Consider the following 22,174-nt stretch of genomic DNA (forward strand, 5'->3'; position numbering starts at 1 on the left):
AGTTTTTTTATTTCCACGTGGTATATGGTTAGGTGCTAGCAGCTCTCACTCACCTAATTTTATCACGTAATCGTAGCGCAGGAGATCTTCATTATTTTTGTTGATTTAGGTACAGTGCGATCCTCCACATCTAATATAGGAGGCCATGAACCCTGAACACCCCAGTTATCCGTGCCCGTTACCTGCGTGCTCCCGTTACCTGCGTGCTCCCGTTACCTGCGCGTCTCTCATTGGGTCCTGGGACAGATTGAGGGCCCCTGTCATTGTCATGAATGAGTCGATTTCCCCTGAGGTCGTCTGAGCCGTATACTGTACACATCAGTCATGCGATTCTCCCCGGAGTCGGTGCCGAAGATTAAGAAAACATCATATTTCAGGGCTGATGAGATATTTTTAAATGATGGAAAATTCTCCAGAGGATATTATGGTATCATTCCAATCCGCACAGCGCTGGATTCCCAGAGTCATGTCTGCTGTCATTCCTTAGATATCCCACCGGCAGGTTTTAGTCTTCTAAGGAATTATCCAGAATGAGGGACCCCTGGAGAAGCTGAAGGATGGCTTTATCTCCATTGTGTTCTCTGATCTACCTAACAGAGGAAGGATGTTGTCCATGAGACTGTAAAGCCACCTGTAGACCAGTCAGGACGGGCAGAGGCGGGTGGAGGAGCGAGATTGGACCTGCTTTGTTGGTTGTTCATGTGATGGTGTCAGCAATGGCAGACTAAGGCTGTCTGTAGATCTGCCAGAGTGGGCAGAGGTTGGTGGAGGAGCAAGATCTGACTGGGATCTGGAGGATCAATGGGGAGGTTTGTGAACAGGAATGCTCTTCTTTGTTGGTTGTTCATGTGATGGTGTCAGCAATGGCTAAGGCTGTCCGTAGACCTGCCAGGACAGGCAGAGGTTGGTAGAGCAGTAGAATCTGACTAGGATCTGGAGGATCGATGGGCAGGTCTATGAACAGGAATGTTCTGCTTTGCTAGTTCATGTGATGGTGTTGGCAATGGGGGAGCAAGGCTGTCTGTAGACCTGCCAGGGCAGGCAGAAGTTGGTAGAGAAGTAGAATCTGACTGAGATCTGGAGGATCGATGGGCAGGTCTATGAACAGGAATGCTCTGCTTTGCTAGTTCATGTGATGGTGTTGGCAATGAGGGGCTAAGGCCATCCATAAGATATGCCAGAGCAGGCAGAGGTTGATGGAGGAGCAAGATCTGATTGGGATCTAGAAGATCAGTGGGCAGGTTTGTGAACAGGAATGCTCTTCCTTGTTGGTTGTTCATGTGATGGTGTCAGCAGTGGGGGCTAAGGCTGTCTGTAGACCTGCCAGAGTGGGCAGAGGTTGGTGGAGGAGAAGGATCTGATTGGGATCTGGAGGATCAATGGGCAGGTCTATGAACAGGAATGCTCTGCTTTGCTAGTTCATGTGATGGTGTTGGCAATGGGGGACTAAGGCTGTCTGTAGACCTGCCAGGGCAGGCAGAAGTTGGTAGAGAAGTAGAATCTGACTGAGATCTGGAGGATCGATGGGCAGGTCTATGAACAGGAATGCTCTGCTTTGCTAATTCATGTGATGGTGTTGGCAATGAAGGACTAAGGCCATCCATAAGATATGCCAGAGCAGGCAGAGGTTGATGGAGGAGCAAGATCTGATTGGGATCTAGAAGATCAGTGGGCAGGTTTGTGAACAGGAAAGCTCTTCTTTGTCGGATGGTCATGTGATGGTGTCAGCAGTGGGGGACTAAGGCTGTCTGTAGACCTGCCAGAGTGGGCAGAGGTTGGTGGAGGAGAAGGATCTGATTGGCATCTGGAGGATCAGTGGGCAGGTTTGTGAACAGGAATGCTCTTCTTTGTCTATTGGTCATGTGATGGTGTCAGCAGTGGGGGACAAAGGCTGTCCAAAGACCTGCCAGTGTGGAGGAAAATGATCGAACTGGGATCTGGAAGGGGGAACAGCAGGCTGTTCCATGATGAACACTTTACATTGCAATGGGGAACTGTGATCGTCCAAAGACCCGCTAGGGCAAGCAGAGGTGGTGGAGAAGGGAGATCTGATTGGTATCTGGGGGAGAACAGTGGGCCAGACCATAAGGAATACTCTACCTTGCAATGGGGGACAAAGGTCATCCACAGACCTGCCAGGGCATGCAGAGGTTGGTGGAAGAGGGGGATCTGACTGGGATCTAAAGGATCGTTGGGTAGGTCTATGAATAGGAATGCTCTGCTTTGCTAGTTCATGTGATGGTGTTGGCAATGGGGGACTAAGGCTGTCTGTAGACCTGCCAGAGTGGGCAGAGGTTGGTGGAGGAGACGGATCTGACTGGGATCTGGAGGATAAGTGGGTAGGTCTATGAACAGGAATGCTCTGTTCTGCCGGTTCATGTGATGGTGTTGGCAATGAGGGACCAAGGCTGTGATGAACCGTCCCTTTGTGATAACATTTTGCCCTTTCAGTTTCAGTTTTCTGCCCGTGGTAAAGCGCTGTTATGTAGACAGACATTCTACACTGTTTGTTTAGGGAAATGTGACCTTGTAGCCTTTCACTTCTATAGAGTTCATACTGTATTGTTGAGTGTAGGGCTTTGTTGTGGGTGGGGAAAACCCAGTGCCAGGCTGTCTGGTGGGGGTAAAGCTGTATATACTGAGCTGTGTTTAATAAAGATTGAGTCATTTTCACCCTACACGAAGTTCCGACTCGTGGTTTGGGATATTGGTGAAGGATTGCCTTTTGGGCTCTAATACCTGCCTTGGCAGAGCACTGGAAGACTTGCAGGACAAGGGGACCATTGGGTGAGACGCATCGCTCCGCACGAGGAAGCCCAGGCCGAACGGTTCCACCACAAAGGCCATCCATAAGACCTGCCAGAGCAGGCAGAGGTTGATGGAGGAGCAAGATCTGATTGGGATCTAGAAGATCAGTGGGCAGGTTTGTGAACAGGAATGCTCTTCTTTGTTGGTTGTTCATGTGATGGTGTTGGCAATGGGGGGCTAAGGCTGTCTGTAGACCTGCCAGGGCAGGCAAAGGTTGGTAGAGAAGTAGAATCTGACTGGGATCTGGAGGATCGATGGGCAGGTCTATGAACAGGAATGATCTGCTTTGCCAGTTCTTGTGATGGTGTTGGCAATGAGGGACTAAGGCCATCCATAAGATATGCCAGAGCAGGGCATGCAGAGGTTGCTGGAAGAGGGACATCTGACTGGGATCTAAAGGATCGGTGGGTAGGTCTATGAAGAGAAATGCTCAGCTTTGTTGGTTGGTCATGTGATGGTGTCAGCAATGGGGAACTATGACCTTCTGTGAGAAGGATCTGACTTGGATTTGGGGGATGAGTGGACAGGTCTATGAACAGGAATGCACTGCTTTGTCATTTGGTTATGTAATGGTGTTAGCAATGGGGTATTAAGGCTGTCCTTAGACCTACCAGTGTGGAGTAGAGCGATCTGACGGGGATCCTGAAGGGGGAACAGTGGGCCGATCCACAAGGAGCACACTCCATTGTAATGGGGAACTACGATCATCCATAGACCTGCTAGGGCCCACAGAGGTGGATGGAGAAGGGGGATCTGACTGGGATCTGGGGAGGTGAACACAGCGTCCTGGTCCATGAGGAACACTCTGCATTGCAATGGGGAACTAGGATTGTTCATAGAGGCCCACTTGCCTAGCGGGCAAGTAGAGGTGGATGAAGAAGGATCTGACAGGGATCATGAGGAACACTCTGCATTGCAATGGGGAACTATGATTGTCCATAGAGGACCACTTGCCTAGTGGGCAAGCAGAGGTGGATGAAGAAGGATCTGACGGGGATCCAGAGGATCAGTGGGCAGGTCTATGAACCGGAATGCTCAGCTTTGTTGGTTGGTCATGTGATGGCGTCAGCAATGGGGAACTACAACCATCTGTGCATCTGCCAGGTGGAGGAGAAAGATCTGACTGAGATTTGGGGGGATGAGTGGGCAAATCCATGAACAGGAATGCACTGCTTTGTTGGTTGGTCATGTGATGGTGTTGGCAATGGGGTACTAAGGCTGTCCTTAGACTTGGCAGTGTGGAGAAGAGCAATCTGCATGGGATCTGGAAGGGGGGAACAGCGGGTTGGTCCATGAGGAACACTCTGGATTGCAATGGGGAACTAGGATTGTCTATAGAAGCCCACTTGGGCTACCCAGAGGTAGATGGAGAAGGATCTGACAGGGATCATGAGGAACACTCTGCGTTGCAATGGGGAACTATGATTGTCCATAGGTGGGTGGAGAAGGGGTATCTAACTGGGATCTCGGGGGAGGGGGGGGGGTAGTGAACAGTGGGCCATCCCATGAGGAACAATCTACATTTCAATGGAAACTAAGGTCATCCATAGACCTGCCAGGGTGGGCAGAGGTTGGTAGAGGAGGGGGATCTGACTGGGAATCTGGGGGATCAGTGGGCAGGTCTATGAACAGGAATGCTCCACTTTTGCCAACTGTTCATGTGATGCTGTCGGCACTGGGGAACGAAGACCATCTGTAGGCCTACCAGAGAAAGTGGAGGGGGGGGGGGTCTGACTGGGATCTAAGGAAACGGTGGGTAGGTCTGTGAACAAGAACACTCCACTTTGCTATGGGGTTGGCAATGGGGAATGAAGGCCGTCCGTAGACATGCCAGGGCCATGAACAGAAATTCTTTGCTCTGCTGAAAGTGCAAGGAAAACTAGGAGGAATTTCAGGTTGCTTGTACCTTATTGGGGATCTATGGTGATCTGGATGGACTTCTCTGGTGGGGAGTGCTGGCGGGTTAGGGGGTCTCTTCTACATGTGAGGCTTCCTTTTTATGGTGGCCGTAGATATGAGAGACACAAGATTGTTAGCTAATAGGTGAGGTCAACGTGAGCGCCTTCTCTGGGAACGTGTTCTCGGGGTGAATGGGGGCACAACAACCGATTGGACAATCCTCATATCTTCCTCTAAAGAGGTATCACCAGAAGCTGTGTCTAGAACAGCAATGGGCAAACTACGGCCCGGCGGACCTTTTAATCCGGCCCGCGGAGCGTGATACTGTCAGGATGGCTGTCAGGATGTGTGTAGGCGGGGCAGCGTGACGAAAATGAGGGGAGCTAGGCTCCTCTCACAGTCCGCCCTGAAGACCGGAACGGCGCGGGAACACGGCGAGAGGAACGCGCGGAGCAAAGGTAAGTAAATTGAATTACTATAGGGGGGATGAATTACTATAGGGGGGATGAATTACTATGGGGGATGAATTACTATGGGGGATGAATTACTATGGGGGATGAATTACACTATGGGGGATGAATTACTATAGGAGGGATGAATTACTATAGGGGGGATGAATTACTATAGGGGGGATGAATTACTATATGGGGGATGAATTACTATATGGGGGATGAATTACTATAGGGGGGATGAATTACTATATGGGGGATGAATTACTATAGGGGGGATGAATTACTATAGGGGGGATGAATTACTATATGGGGGATGAATTACTATATGGGGGATGAATTACTATATGGGGGATGAATTACTATAGGGGGGATGAATTACTATATGGGGGATGAATTACTATAGGGGGGATGAATTACTATATGGGGGATGAATTACTATATGGGGGATGAATTACTATAGGGGGGATGAATTACTATAGGGGGGATGAATTACTATGGGGGATGAATTACTATATGGGGGATGAATTACTATAGGGGGGATGAATTACTATAGGGGGGATGAATTGCTATATGGGGGATGAATTGCTATATGGGGGATGAATTGCTATATGGGGGATGAATTACTATGGGGGATGAATTACTATATGGGGGATGAATTACTATATGGGGGATTAATTACTATGCTTACTATGGGGGAATATTACTATACTTACTATGGATGACACATACACATCATTCATCTACTCTTGGTCCGGCCCCCGGGTCCAATATATGAACCCATTGCGGCCCTCAAGTCAAAAAGTTTGCCCACCCCTGGTCTAGAACGTAGGGGAATATTTATCTGATTCAGCTGTTGGTTGGATTGGGGAATTTTTTCCTTTTTTTTTTTTTGTTCTCCACGGCTCACCCGAACACCCCCCCCCCCCCCCAATCTCGTCCAAGACTCCACTTCCAACCAAATAAATAATAACCCACAGACGGTCCCACATATAATAAATAATAATAATATAGTAATAAAATATATATAATAAAAATATTTTTATCATTTTATAATTAGTATATTAATAATAATATAGTAATAACATATATAATATTTTTTATTTTATAAATAGTATAGTAGAAATAATATAGTAATAAAATATATATAATAATAATATTTTTATCATCTTATAATTAGTATAGTAATAATAATATAGATAGATAGAGAGATATATATATATATATATATATATATATATATATATATATATATATAATATTTGTATCATTTTATAGTTAGTATAGTAATAAAATATATATAATAAAATATTTTTATCATTTTATAATTAGTATAGTAATAATAATACAGTAATGAAAATAGTGACTGTTGCCATCTTGGTGCTGCATTGCAGTGTGGTGTTTTTTTTTTTTTTTTGGCAAAGGCAACGTGACACTCCAAATTGCAAATAATAGAGGCATAAAACAATAAACTGCAATAAGCAACAGTTGTAAATATTATATATAATAATATATATGTAATAAGTGTAATAAAATGATAAAAAAAGTATAAAATAATAAATGGTAATAAATAAAATACATTACTTTTTAATAATATAAATAATAATAATTTTGTCTGGAGAGGCTGGAGATGTCTGCCCTGCCCTCCCCTCCTCTCCATTCACCAACCCAACCGCTGACACCAGTCATGACCATTACACGGAAGGTGCCATTCTTATCCCTTTTATCTTCCTAAAATGCCAAGTGCCTGGCTGTCATGTTTATCCTTTTTGCTTCGATAGCCCGCTAAACAAGTTCCTCTGATCTGCTCGCTTGTTCCAGGTCAGACATAGGAGAGCACTGAAGCCAGCGGATCAGCATGACCCCCAAATAGATAACATTTTCAGGAGTGTGGTGTCAAGAAAAAAAAAATTTCTTCTACGCAATTTTTCTCATTTTTTTTTGTCCTGATAATCTAAGAATTATGAAAGATTTATCTCCAGCTCCACAGAAGCCACGGCTTCCCTACATTGCACTGATGATGGCCAACAAGCCTGGAACAACTGTGTGGAGTAAACGGCTCCATATTGGCCCGTCTGTGGGCCCGTCTGTGGGTCCGGAGGATGCACATTTTTTTTCATTGATTTTTGTTTTTGTACTTTTGAATTGGATGGATGAGTCTTCTGTCACTCTTTGCTGCAGACCCGCCATCCTGGACTGAATGCTGCCCCCCCATGGGGCATAAAGGGATGGCTTGCCTTTCCTCCGCCCACTAATCCTTAAAGGGATTAACCCCTTCTTTCTGGGATTTGTGATAGGAGTAAAGTTTGGTTTGTTTTTTTTTGGTTTTTTTTTTTTTTTTTTTTTTTTTTTTTTTTTCTGCTGCCAGGAGGAAGGCGTTTTAGGAAAAGATAGCAAGACATCCAGTGTGCGGGAGGCCTGAGAAGTAATTGCAACGTGCGTTTCTGGGAGCACGCGCGGAAACGAGCGCAGTCCCGAAACGTGAAGGTGTGAATGGGAGCCTAATGCGAATTTGTTGCAGCTCACACAACCTACTGACCCCGGGCCCTCGGGGGCCCCATGACATGCCCCTGGCAGGGGCGGATTGACAACTTATGGGGCCCCCGGGCAATAGGGGATCATGGGGCCCCTGTGTCCTTGCCCAAACTCAAAAAAGCCTAAGAAAAAGGTACAAGGGCATCTCATGGGGCCCCCTACTGACCCCGGGCCCTCGGGCAGTGCCCGAATTTCCAAATGGTCAGTCCGCCCCTGGCCCCTGGTACCTTTTTCATAGGCTTTTTTGAGTTTGGGCAAGGACACAGGGGCCCCATGATCCCCTATTGCCCGGGGGCCCCATGAGTTGTCAGTCCGCCCCTGGTTGTGGTGTGCTGCATGAAAAGAAAAAAGTAATGTGTGTTTACAAAAATAAGTAACGTGCGTATTCAATATATTTCAAAATATTTATACTGTATGTTGAAATGCATTTTTTATTTATATATATTACAAAATATATGAAAAATATTTTTAAAAATCCATTTTCAAATATATTGTATGTCTTTAAAAATACAAATCTACATTTTTGGAACGCATCTACAAATATGGAAAAATTACTTTTTAAAAATATATATATTTTTTAATTATATTCTTCAGATTTTTTTTTTTTTTCCCCCTCTAAACTCCCCTCCATGTTAGTCTGTGTCCATGCGTAGCCCACAGCCAGTGCGTCCAGGAGAAGCCGCGTTTTCAACTGGAAAAACGCTTGGTGCCCGTAAACGCGTCTACGCATGCGCAACCATGCCAATGTAAATTCTGGCCGATGTAATGAATTCCTGACCAAGTAACGCGTGTTTTAAAAAAGAAAAAGTAACATGCACTTTTTTCTTTTCATGCAGCACACCACAACCAGGGGCGGACTGACAACTCATAGGGCCCCCGGGCAATAGGGGATCATGGGGCCCCTGTGTCCTTGCCCAAACTCAAAAAAGCCTATGAAAAAGGTACCAGGGGCCAGGGGCGGACTGACCATTTGGAAACTCGGGCGCTGCCCGAGGGCCCGGGGTCAGTAGGGGGCCCCATGAGATGCCCCTGGTACCTTTTTCATAGGCTTTTTTGAGTTTGGGCAAGGACACAGGGGCCCCATGATCCCCTATTGCCTGGGGGCCCCATGAGTTGTCAGTCCGCCCCTGGTAACGTGCGTTTTAAAAAGGAGAGAGCAACGTGCGTTTTTAAAAAAAGGGAGCGCAACGTGCGTTTCAAAAAGGAGAGAGCGCAACGTGCGTTTCAAAAAGGAGAGAGCGCAACGTGCGTTTCAAAAAGGAGAGAGCGCAACGTGCGTTTCAAAAAGGAGAGAGCGCAACGTGCGTTTCAAAAAGGAGAGAGCGCAACGTGCGTTTCAAAAAGGAGAGAGCGCAACGTGCGTTTCAGAAAGGAGAGAGCGCAACGTGCGTTTCAGAAAGGAGAGAGCGCAACGTGCGTTTAAAAAAAAAAAAAAAAATGGGCGCACGTGCGTTTGTTGCCTAGCCTGAATGGGCCCTAAAACTCAGCCGCTGCGTCCAAAACAGTCCAGCGTAAAGAGACGTGATATTACCCCCCCCTCCCCATCCATGAAGTGGGACAAGGGGGGTCATTCACATGGAGCTGCTGTGGGAACTGCAGTGAGTGTTGTGTCTGTGCGGTCCTGGAAGAGGGAGGAGGGGGGGAGGGGGTGGGAGGAGAGCGAGGCCCGGACGCTGGAGCAGAGGAGAAGTCGGTGTGAATGAGGCAGCCGGAGATTTCCCGTTTCCTGTCGCTGAATCCCGGAGGGCCGGACGGCGAAGGGTTAAACGCAGGTATCGTGCGTCCCGGGCTCCGCGACAAACCGAACCGTCCCGAGTAACCCCTTCCTCTTCCCCCATCGCCGCCCCCTTTGTGGTCCTGCGCCCCGGTCTAGGTGTCCGCTTGTCCCCTCTACTCTCCCCCGTCTGCAGGCGCTGAGAAGAGTCGGCCGGTCCGGCTGTCACCAGACGGCGGGGTAAACCGCTCAGCGCCTGCCGATTGGTTGGGTGTCGCTTTGTTTACGTGATCGCTGGCGGACGTGTCCAATGGAGGTCACACACGTGTGAAGAAAACGGTATCCAGAGCAGCGGTGGCATGAAATAGAAAAGTCGCCCGCAGACGCAGTGGCGCAGTACGCGGCGGGTATTTCTCACATTGGGCTTCACTACGTGCGAGAATCAGATCGTTTGTGGAAACGTTTAACTCCGTCGGCTCAGAATCGGTCGCTGGTCACCAAGGGGTTAGATCTTGTGCATCAAAATGGGTCACCATACATGTTACAATCAACCTTCAGATCTGCCAATCTGCTATGTAGCGCATTGCTGCAATCAGATTGTATAGTGTATGCTCAACCTCGCCAAACGCGCTACATAGCTGATGACACATTTAAAGGAGATTGTACAATCAGATTGTATAGTGTATGCTCGGCCTCACCAAACGCGCTACATAGCTGATGTTACATCTAGAGGAGATTGGTGAGGCCGAGCATACACTATGCAATCTGATTGTACAATCTCCTCTAGATGTGTCATCAGACATGTAGCGTGTTTGGTGAGGCCGAGCATACACTATGCAATCTGATTGTACAATCTCCTCTAGATGTGTCATCAGACATGTAGCGTGTTTGGTGAGGCCGAGCATACACTATGCAATCTGATTGTACAATCTCCTTTAGATGTGCCATCAGCTATGTATCACGGTGCAATCAGATTGTATAGTGTATGCTCAACCTCACCAAACACGCTACATAGCTGATGACACATCTAGAGGAGATTGTACAATCAGATTGTATAGTGTATGCTCGGCCTCACCAATCTTCATTAGATGTAACATCAGCTATGTAGCGCATTTGGTGAGGCTGAGCATACACTATACAATCTGATTGTACAATCTCCTTTTGGATATGCTCTATGTAGCACAAGAGCCTGACTGGTTGGATACAAATTGAATAGATTGCTTTGGTTTTGTCCTTCTATCGCATAGTTCTGGTAACTCTGAAGGAAATTTTGCAGAGATTGTACAATCAGATTGTATAGTGTATGGTCAGCCTAAGTCTGACTGAGGATTGAACGGTGAAGCTTTTGTTTGGACTGTAATGGCAATACGTAGATCTGCTATGAGGTGGTTCGGCTTTGTGCTCGAGCATGGCTGTAACGTGTTCCTTGACACGTGGGATCGTGTGTTGATGTGCAATTCGTTTATAATGGCACCAAGATATGCACACGCACATACATACACGCATACATACACGCACACACGCACACACATACATACACGCATACATACACGCACACACGCACACACATACATACACGCATACATACACGCACACACGTACACACATACATACACGCATACATACACGCACACACGTACACACATACATACACGCATACATACACGCATACACACACACACGCACACGCAGCTCATCCACCGACACTCCTGTTTCTGCCGGCACATTGGTTTGGTTTTGGTTTATTTTTTTTTTTACATTTCGGGAATGAATTGCGCTGAAAATAAGCGACTGCTTTACTGCCGAGCTGCTGGAGGTGGTTGTGCTGCGATCTGAGAGGCACCCCGGGGGGCCCCATACTGCCAGATGAGGGGAACCTGCCAGATATCCATGCTATTGGTTGAGAGGAACCCCCTGGGGTGCAGATACTGCCAGCTGAAGGGTTCCCGCTGGGTGCCCCACTACCATCTCAAAGGGACTCTGTGGTGACCATACTACCAACTAATAGGAACCCCCGGGGTGCTAATACTGGTAGCTGAATGGAACCCCCGAGGTGCAATTACTGCAGGAGCAAAGGAATCCTGGAGTGCCAGTACTGCCCGCTGAGGGGAACTCCCTGGGCGCCAATACTGCCAGCTCAAAGGAACTCTGGGGTGCCCTTACCGCCAGGTGAGAGGGACCCCTGGACTGCCAGTACCTGGTGGAACTCTGGGGTGCCCATACCACCAGAACAGAGGGACCCCTGGACTGCCAGTACCTGGTGGAACTCTGGGGTAACCTTACTGCCAGATGAGAGGGACCCCTGGACTGCCAGTACCTGGTGGAACTCTGGGGTAACCTTACTGCCAGATGAGAGGGACCCCTGGACTGCCAGTACCTGGTGGAACTCTGGGGTGCCCATACCACCAGAACAGAGGGACCCCTGGACTGCCAGTACTTGTTGGAACTTTGGGGTGCCCTTACTGCCAGATGAGAGGGACCCCTGAACTGCCAGTACCTGGTGGAACTTTGGGGTGCCCTTACTGCCAGATGAGAGGGACCCCTGGACTGCCAGTACCTGGTGGAACTCTGGGGTAACCTTACTGCCAGATGAGAGGGACCCCTGGACTGCCAGTACCTGGTGGAACTCTGGGGTAACCTTACTGCCAGATGAGAGGGACCCCTGGACCTGGTGGAACTCTGGGGTGCCCATACCACCAGAACAGAGGGACCCCTGGACTGCCAGTACCTGTTGGAACTTTGGGGTGCCCTTACTGCCAGATGAGAGGGACCCCTGAACTGCCAGTATCTGGTGGAACTTTGGGGTGCCCTTACTGCCAGATGAGAGGGACCCCTGGACTGCCAGTACCTGGTGGAACTCTGGGGTGCCCATACCACCAGATGAGAGGGACCCCTGGACTGCCAGTACCTGGTGGAACTCTGGGGTGCCCATACCACCAGAACAGAGGGACCCCTGGACTGCCAGTACTTGTTGGAACTTTGGGGTGCCCTTACCGCCAGGTGAGAGGGACCCCTGAACTGCCAGTACCTGGTGGAACTTTGGGGTGCCCATACCACCAGATGAGAGGGACCCCTGGACTGCCAGTACCTGGTGGAACTCTGGGGTGCCCATACCACCAGATGAGAGGGACCCCTGGACTGCCAGTACCTGGTGGAACTCTGGGGTAACCTTACTGCCAGATGAGAGGGACCCCTGGACCTGGTGGAACTCTGGGGTGCCCATACCACCAGAACAGAGGGACCCCTGGACTGCCAGTACCTGGTGGAACTTTGGGGTGCCCTTACTGCCAGATGAGAGGGACCCCTGAACTGCCAGTACCTGGTGGAACTTTGGGGTGCCCTTACTGCCAGATGAGAGGGACCCCTGGACTGCCAGTACCTGGTGGAACTCTGGGGTGCCCATACCACCAGATGAGAGGGACCCCTGGACTGCCAGTACCTGGTGGAACTCTGGGGTAACCTTACTGCTAGATGAGAGGGACCCCTGGACTGCCAGTACCTGGTGGAACTCTGGGGTGCCCATACCACCAGATGAGAGGGACCCCTGGACTGCCAGTACCTGGTGGAACTCTGGGGTAACCTTACTGCCAGATGAGAGGGACCCCTGGACTGCCAGTACCTGGTGGAACTCTGGGGTGCCCATACCACCAGAACAGAGGGACCCCTGGACTGCCAGTACCTGTTGGAACTTTGGGGTGCCCTTACTGCCAGATGAGAGGGACCCCTGAACTGCCAGTACCTGGTGGAACTTTGGGGTGCCCTTACTGCCAGATGAGAGGGACCCCTGAACTGCCAGTACCTGGTGGAACTTTGGGGGTGCCCTTACTGCCAGATGAGAGGGACCCCTGGACTGCCAGTACCTGGTGGAACTCTGGGGTGCCCCTACTGCCAGGTGGTTACAGTAGACCTGTCCTATAGGTTGCTATGGCTGATGACCTTCTGGAAGTTCTAGCCGTTTGTGGCCTCCAAATCACCGATTTATACCTGAAACCATCAAATTTGAACTCCGTGGCTCAGGAAGCATTGAATCCTCAGGATCAGGATAACAGGGCTGTGAGCAATGAGTCTTCTGTAAAGACCCCAGACCACCCCCCAGACTGCCCCCCCTGGATTCATATCTTTTGCCTCTTCTAGAAGTCATTGGCCACACTGTATCTCTGGGTGTCGGCTCTTCAGAAGAACAATGGGGATCAGACAAGATTTTCCTGCCTGTCCGCCTCTTCCTCCTTCCTCCCAGCCTGTCAGAATCTGTCAGTGCCCCAGAGCCATGAGATCTTCTTCCCGAAGACAACTGGATGGCGTACCTGTCCTCTCCGGTCTGTGGCTTCCCCACCGTTGCCCATACACCCAGCAATTTGTAGGGAATGTCAGCCAGCTGATCAGTAATACAATCCAACGTGACTCCGCCCCACGTGACCTGTGATTGCTGAGCCCTAAGATTGTCATCTGCCGGGTATAGTGCCACCTACAGGAGAAGGCAACTACCACCCCCCCCCCCAAAAAAAAAAAGCCAGCCCTGGGGGGTGGCCCTTGTTGGTGGCCAAACCCCACCCGAAAAAAGGAAAAAAAACATTTGATGGAGCAACAAGCTGGAGAACGGATGTTATGTCCTCAATGAACTCGGAGCTGAGGATTGTAAGGTGAGTACAAAAAAAAAAAAAAAAGTTTTGCAGTGTTTGCGTTTTTAAAGCAGCAAGTCCCATTTTCGCCCAGCGCCACGTCTGTTGGACACCTCGGATTGTTGGGTCATCACTGCGTCCCAACTAGACCCAATGGATCGTGCTTTGCTGGGTTTTTTTTTTTTTTTTGCTTTTCCTCTGGATCAACTGTGGGTGTACTGCCAGTTGAGGGGAACCTGTTGGATATCCATGCTATTGGTTGAGCGGAACTCCCTGGGGTGCCAATAGTACTGGTTGAGCGGAACCCCCTGGGGTGCCAATGGTACCAGCTGAGGGGAACCCCCTGGGGTGCCAATGGTACCAGCTGAGGGGAACCCCCTGGGGTGCCAATGGTACCAGCTGAGGGGAACCCCCTGGGGTGCCAATGGTACCAGCTGAGGGGAACCCCCTGGGGTGCCAATAGTACCAGCTGAGGGGAACCCCCTGGGGTGCCAATAGTACCGGCTGAGGGGAACCCCCTGGGGTGCCGATAGAGCCGGCTGTGGGGAACCCCCTGGGGTGCCTTTAATACCAGCTGAGAGGAACCCCCTGGGGTGCAGATACTGCCGGCTGAGGGGGAACCCCCTGGGGTTGCCGATAGAGCCGGCTGTGGGGAACCCCTGAGTTTCTGATAGAGCCGGCTGTGGGAAACCCCCTGGGGTGCCGATAGAGCCGGCTGTGGGGAACCCCTGAGTTGCTGATAGTGCCGGCTGTGGGGAACCCTGAGTTGCCGATAGAGCCGGCTGTGGGAAACCCCCTGGGGTGCCGATAGAGCCGGCTGTGGGGAACCCCTGAGTTGCCGATAGTGCCGGCTGTGGGAAACCCCCTGGGGTGCCGATAGAGCCGGGCTGTGGGGAACCCCCTGAGTTGCTGATAGTGCCGGCTGAGGGAACCCCTGAGTTGCTGATAGTGCCGGCTGTGGGGAACCCCCTGGGGTGCTGATAGTGCCGGCTGTGGGGAACCCCCTGGGGTGCTGATAGTGCCGGCTGTGGGGAACCCCTGAGTTGCTGATAGTGCCGGCTGTTTGAAACCCCCTGGGGTGCCGATAGAGCCGGCTGTGGGGAACCCCCTGGGGTGCCGATAGAGCCGGCTGTGGGGAACCCCCTGGGGTGCCTTTAATACCAGCTGAGAGGAACCCCCTGGGGTGCAGATACTGCCGGCTGAGGGGAACCCCCTGGGGTGCTGATAGAGCCGGCTGTGGGAAACCCCCTGGGGTGCCGATAGAGCCGGCTGTGGGGAACCCCTGAGTTGCTGATAGAGCCGGCTGTGGGAAACCCCCTGGGGTGCCGATAGAGCCGGCTGTGGGGAACCCCTGAGTTGCTGATAGTGCCGGCTGTGGGGGAACCCCCTGGGGTGCCGATAGAGCCGGCTGTGGGGGAACCCCCTGGGGTGCAGATACTGCCGGCTGAGGGGAACCCCTGAGTTGCTGATAGTGCCGGCTGTGGGGAACCCCCTGGGGTGCCGATCGTGCAAGTTCCATTTTCAACCAGCGCCATTGGACACCTCGTATTTTTGGGGCGTCATTGCGTCCCAACTTGACCCCAATGGATCGTGCTTTGCTGTTTTTTTTTGCCTTTCTCTGGATCAACTGTGGTTATAGGATTATACTTTTTTTTTTTTTTTAATGTTGAACTGGATGGACTTTGTCTTTTTTCAGCCAGACTAACAATGTAACTATATAACAATGTAACTATATAACAATGTAACTATATAACAATGTAACTATATAACAATGTAACTATGTAACTATGTAACTATGTAACGCACATGCTGTGAATGGGTCCCTGTAGTGGAGTCCATCGCTGGTGGCGGCCGGTTCTGTGCGGACCAATGACAGGCTGAACAAGGGGGTGTCACGTCGTCTCGCTTCCCCTAAACTCGGCAGGAAATTTCAGCACAATACTCCGATCTCCAGACTTCCTTCAAGAGCTCGCCGGTCCGCGGCTGTGCAGGACGGAGGAGTGAGGGGGGGGGGGTGCTGGGTGATGTGTGCGGACAGGAAAGGGGGCCCCTGAGTGCACAGGAATCGGGGGTCAGTACTCAGGAAATGACACGGAGTCCCCCGTCCTGTCACTTTTAAAGGGGATACAATGTTTCCGGCTCTGAAGTCCCATACATTGACAGACGGCGCTTTGTTCCCGCAGATCTCCCTCCATTGTCCGTAATGGGGATCCCAGAGGTCGGGGGAAGGTGGAGAGCCACAGCAACAGCGTCAAGAAGAGTCTGAGCAAAAAACGTGAGTTTTATTATTTCCATCATATGTTGCTGACCTGTGCCATAGCGCTGTACAGAGACCGCTGAGCCGGTCACATCCGTCTCTGTACAGAGGAGCTTACACTCTAATGTCCCCTCCCCCACAGTCCCATCAGTCTCCTGTACAGAGGAGCTTACACTCTACTGTCCCCTCCCCCACAGTCCCATCAGTCTCTGTACAGAGGAGCTTACACTCTACTGTCCCCTCCCCCACAGTCCCATCAGTCTCTGTACCAGAGGAACTTACACTCTACTGTCCCCTCCCCCACAGTCCCATCAGTCTCTGTACCAGAGGAGCTTACACTCTACTGTCCCCTCCCCCACAGTCCCATCAGTCTCTGTACCAGAGGAGCTTACACTCTACTGTCCCCTCCCCCACAGTCACATCAGTCTCTGTACCAGAGGAGCTTACACTCTAATGTCCCCTCCCCACCAGTCACATCAGTCTCTGTACCAGAGGAGCTTACGCTCTACTGTCCCCTCCCCCACAGTCACATCAGTCTCTGTACAGAGGAGCTTACGCTTCACTGTCCCCTCCCCCACAGTCACATCAGTCTCTGTACCGGAGGAGCTTACACTCTAATGTCCCCTCCCCCACTGTCCCATCAGTCTCTGTACCAGAGGAGCTTACGCTCTAATGTCCCCTCCCCACAGTCCCATCAGTCTGTGTACCAGAGGAGCTGACACTCTAATGTCCCCCTCCCCCCACAGTCACACACTATTATTATTATACATTTATACAGCTCAGTATCTACAGGACACAAGCAGGGAAGGACCCTGCGATAGTTGACAGGTAGACACGTGCAGCGACATACATCATCAGATCGCTCATCCTACAGGAACGCCGATCACCTTCCGCCCTTCCTTGTCATCCTTTTATTTACATTCCACTTTGATGAAGACTCCGGTTGTGTCACCGGAATGCAAATGAATGCCGAGTGATGGCGGCGTGCGTTGGCTGAAGACGCAATCATTTGTATTTCAGGTTTATCGAGTTCTCACAGCCTTGGAGACGGTGTTATTTACGACGACGTTCCCTGCGAGCACGAAGGCCAGGATGGTAAGAAGGGCCCAGGGGGCCAATGAGGAGGACCAATGGGACCTCAGTGGGGGGAGAGGGGCGGAGCCATCAAAGTTTTTCTTTCTTTCTCTCTCTCTCTTTCTCTCACTCTCTTCCTCTCTCTCTCTTTTTTCTTTTTTCTTTCTCTTTCTCTTTCTTTCTTTCTTTACTTTCTCTTTCTCTTTCTCTTTCTTTCTCTCTTTCTTTTACTTTCTTTTTCTTTTTTACTTTTTCTTTTTTTCTTTCTTTCTTCTTTCTTTCTTTTTCTTTCTTTTCTTTCTTTCTTTTTTCTTTCTTTTTTCTTTCTTTTTTTCTTCTTCTTTCTTTCTCTTTTCTTTCTTTCTTTCTTTTTCTTTTTTTCTTTCTTTCTTTTTTTCTTCTTTCTTTTCTTCTCTCTCTCCCCTCCCCCCTCTCCCCCTCCCCCTCTCTCCCTCTCCCCCTCTCTCCCTCTCCCCTCCCCCCTCTCTCTCTCCCCTCCCCCCTCTCTCTCTCCCCTCTCTCTCTCTCTCTCCCCCCTCCCTCTCGCTCTCTCCCCCCTCCCTCTCTCCTCCCCCCTCCCTCTCGCTCTCTCTCCCCCCTCCCTCTCGCTCTCTCCCCCCTCCCTCTCGCTCTCTCTCCCCCCTCCCTCTCTCTCCCCCCTCCCTCTCTCTCCCCCCTCCCTCTCGCTCTCTCTCCCCCCTCCCTCTCGCTCTCTCTCCCCCCTCCCTCTCCCCCCTCCCTCCCTCTCGCTCTCTCTCCCCCTCCCTCTCGCTCTCTCTCCCCCTCCCTCTCGCTCTCTCTCCCCCCTCCCTCTCGCTCTCTCTCCCCCCTCCCTCTCGCTCTCTCTCCCCCCTCCCTCTCGCTCTCTCTCCCCCCTCCCTCTCGCTCTCTCTCCCCCCTCCCTCTCTCTCCCCCCTCCCTCTCGCTCTCTCTCCCCCCTCCCTCTCTCCCCCTCTCCCCCCTCCCTCTCTCCCCCTCCCTCCCCCCTCCCTCTCTCCCCCTCCCTCCCCTTCCCCTCTCTCCCCCTCCCTCCCCTTCCCCTCTCTCCCCCTCCCTCCCCTTCCCCTCCCTCCCCTTCCCCTCCCTCCCCTTCCCCTCTCTCCCCCTCCCTCCCCTTCCCCTCTCTCCCCCTCCCTCCCCTTCCCCTCTCTCCCCCTCTCCCTCCCCCCCCTCCCTCTCTCTTTCCTTCTCTCTCTCTTTCCTTCTCTCTCCCCCCCTCTCTCTTTCCTTCTCTCTCTCTCCCCCCCTCTCTCTCTCTCTCCCCCCCTCTCTCTCTCTCCCCCTCTCTTTCTCTCCTTCTCCCCCTCTCTTTCTCTCTCTCTCTCTTTCTTTCTTGTAGCGGCTCCTCTCCAGTCTGGCGCAGCTGTAGCGGCTCCCTCTGATTTCGCTGCACACTGGGAGCTTCTCACAATGTGCATCAGAAGCTGCAGCAAGTCAGGAGAAGACCAAATAAATGCCGTATAAACTCCATAAAGACCTACATAGAAGCTCATCTGTGACTCCTCCCCCTGCAGGGCTGGGACACCACCTGATCTACGAGAACGTAGGCTGCGCGGGCGACTTCGAGGATACGGGCTGGAGCTCCAGCGAGTTCGAGAGTTACAGCGAGGACTCGGAGGCCGAGGAGGTGGAGGCCAAGCCAAAGCCGGCCAAACCCTTCGTAGCGTTCCAGCCAAAGGTAACGATTCTCCCCTCAGTCTGCAATCTGCTGTGTATGGGTTGGGCTCGTGCAGCCAATCAGATGTCGCTGATGTCAGAGGTCACCGCGCTCATTGGTCGCCGCTAGACATCTGCACAACGAAAAAATGTGTTTAGTTTCGGATCGATTTTTAAGTGAATAATTTCTTCTCGTTGCGAAATTCATTTCCTACCGGATTCCAATTTTTTTTTTTTTTTTTTCTTTACATTGGATTCGAACCGAAAATATCAAATCGATCCAAATTCATTGTGAAGAATAGTTGGATGTATTCTATTCCAAATCTGCATTTCGGAAAAAGGGTTTATTCATTCTATTTATTCCATTCTATTCTTTTATAAATTTTGTTCTTTTATATTCTATTTTCGAAATTAGAGTACAGCTGTCTTCTGAAATTCAAATTTCGAAAAGAATAGAAATGGAAAAGAATAGAATAGAAATGGAAAAGAACAGAACAGAACAAAAAAATAGAAAGAATACAGCCGTCTTCTGAAATTCAATTTTATTTTCTGTTCTATTCTGTTTTTTTTCTATTCTTTTCGAATTTCCGAAGACGGCTGTATTCTTCTATTTTTTTGTTCTGTTCTGTTCTTTTCTTTTTCTATTCTATTCTTTTCCATTTCTATTCTTTTTGAAATTTGAAATCAGCAATACGTTTTAAATTTCAAAATTTGTTTTCAAATTTTGGATGAAATTTCGTTTTGCTATTTTGGATTCGGGGTCTAGCCGCTGCCAATGGGAAAAGGAATTTCCACGGATGGTTGTCACTAAGACCAGAAGAATCCCCCACGTTACAGTTGTCACCAGAACAGGAAATCCCTTCAATGGGGGACGCCTGTTCTGTGATAGAGGGGATTTCTTTTCACTTCCTGTTGAAAGGAAAGGAAGTGACAGAAAAAAACATGGGCTCTAATCATTCCTTAATTTTTCCAAAACAAAAAAAAACTTTGGATTTGGATTCAATTGAAATCCCTGGAATTATGACTCGAAGCAAAGTTTGATACGTTGTTCACATTTTGCTGTTCCGTAATTTCGTTGTGGTATTTCATGTATTGAAGGTTCTGCCCCCGTTGGCTCTGTGTATGTTGGGGACCCGGGGCGGACTGACCATTTGGAAAGTCGGGCACTGCCCGAGGGCCCGGGGTCAGTAGGGGGCCCCATGAGATGCCCCTGGTACCTTTTTCATAGGCTTTTTTGAGTTTGGACAAGGACACAGTGGCCCCGTGATCCCCTATTGGCCGGGGGCCCCATGAGTTGTCAGTCCGCCCCTGGTGGGGATTCAAATCTTTGCCGAGCGACTGCCGAGACATCAGGATAGGTCACATGTCTTCAGTCCGCATGGCTGGTATTGATGAGGAGGAACAGTAAAGTACAATCACTGCGAGGAACGTCTAGCTGCAATGCACACCCTGTGTGTGCAATATATTCGAATCTCAGAAGACGGCTGTATTCTTTCTATTCTGTTTTCCTTTTCTATTCTATTCTTTTTTTGAATCTATTCTATTCCTTGTCCTATTTTATTCTATTCTTTCCCTATTTTATTTTCTATTCCATTCTGTTCTATTTTATTCTTTTCGAATTTCAATCTTTCTATTTCTCTAGTTTTCTGTTTCTTTCTTTTCTCTTTTATTCTATTTTATTTTCTATTCTATTCTTTTCGAATTTCAGAAGACGGCTGTATTCTTTCTATTCTGTTTTCCTTTTCTATTCTGTGCCTTTTTTTAGAATCTATTCTATTCCTTGTCCTATTTTATTCTATTCTTTTCCTATTCTTTCATTTTCTATTCCATTCTATTCTACTTCATTCTTTTCGAAATTTGAATTTGTCTTTCCACCTTTCTTCTTTTCTGTTTCTTTCTTTTCTCTTTTATTCTATTTTATTTTCTATTCTATTTTCGAATTTCAGAAGACGGCTGTATTCTTTCTATTCTGTTCTATTCTTTTTTCTAATCTATTCTATTCCTTGTCCTATTTTATTCTATTCTTTTCCTATTCTTTCATTTTCTATTCCATTCTATTCTATTTTATTCTTTTCGAGATTTGAATTTCAGTCTTTTTACTTTTCTTCTTTTCTGTTTCTTTCTTTTCTCTTTTTATTCTATTTTATTTTCTATTCTTTTCGAATTTCAGAAGACGGCTGTATTCTTTCTATTCTGTTTTCCTTTTCTATTCTATGCCTTTTTTCGAATCTATTCTATTCCTTGTCCTATTTTATTCTATCCTTTACCTATTTTATTTTCTATTCCATTCTGTTCTATTTTATTCTTTTTGAAATTCGAATTTCATTCTTTCTATTTTTCTTCTTTTCTGTTTCTTTCTTTTCTCTTTTATTCTATTTTATTTTCTATTCTATTCTTTTTGAATTTCAGAAGACAGCTGTATTCTTTCTATTTGTTTCTATTCTGTACTTTTTTTTCTCTTTTATTCTATTCTCTTCTATTCTGTTCCATTCTATTCTTTTCGAATTTCAGAAGACAGCTGTATTCTTTCTATTTGTTTCTATTCTGTACTTTTTTTCTCTTCTATTCTTTTCTATTCTATTCTTTTCGAATTTCGGAAGACAGCTATATTCTAACACTAAAAAAAAAAACTTTGGATTTGGATACAAATTAAATCCCTGGAATTATTACTCAAAGCAAAATTTGATACGTTGTTCACATTTTGCTGTTCCGTATTGTCATTGTGGTATTTCATGTATTGAAGGTTCTGCCCCCATTGGCTCTCTGTATGTTGGGGAGTGAAATCTTTGCAGAAGGACTGCCGAGACGTCAAGATAGGTCACATGAGTTCAGTCAGCATGGCTGGTATTGATGAGGAGGAACAGTAAAGTACAATCACTGCGCGGAACGTCTAGCTACGATGCACACCCTGTGTGTGTAATGCCCCCCCCCCCCCCCATGTCCATACAGACTACCAGTTCTTCCTAGGAACCAGTTTATATTGAGGCATTAAAGGATTTTGATTGGATAAGACGTTCGCACTTTCTTGTGTAGCCTCATTAAAAATCGCTGTATGGCGGGCGCTCGTATGAGTACGCTGATGGCGATTATCTTGGACACGGCCGCGCTTTGCTCCCATGATCCTCTGCCAAGTCTTTCAGGAAGACGGGAGAGGTGCTGATGT

General features: G+C 48.9%; 1 protein-coding gene across 5 annotated transcripts in view; it reads left to right on the forward strand.

Moving 5' to 3' along the window:
- Positions 1-22,174, forward strand: part of LOC149428632 (rho guanine nucleotide exchange factor 10-like protein) — a 66,934-nt gene that overhangs the window by 31,906 nt on the left and 12,854 nt on the right. For all 5 annotated transcript variants that reach the window (XM_089667176.1, XM_089667175.1, XM_089667179.1 and 2 more), the window contains exons 5-7: positions 16,208-16,299; positions 17,302-17,376; positions 18,870-19,033. In XM_089667176.1, the coding sequence (XP_089523302.1) occupies positions 16,208-16,299; positions 17,302-17,376; positions 18,870-19,033 (331 nt within the window). The remainder of the gene's footprint in view (positions 1-16,207; positions 16,300-17,301; positions 17,377-18,869; positions 19,034-22,174) is intronic.

Source organism: Staurois parvus, unplaced genomic scaffold (assembly GCF_062004578.1).
Source record: "Staurois parvus isolate SC_StPar_1 unplaced genomic scaffold, SC_StPar_1.0 ptg003077l, whole genome shotgun sequence".
Lineage (NCBI taxonomy): Eukaryota > Metazoa > Chordata > Amphibia > Anura > Ranidae > Staurois > Staurois parvus.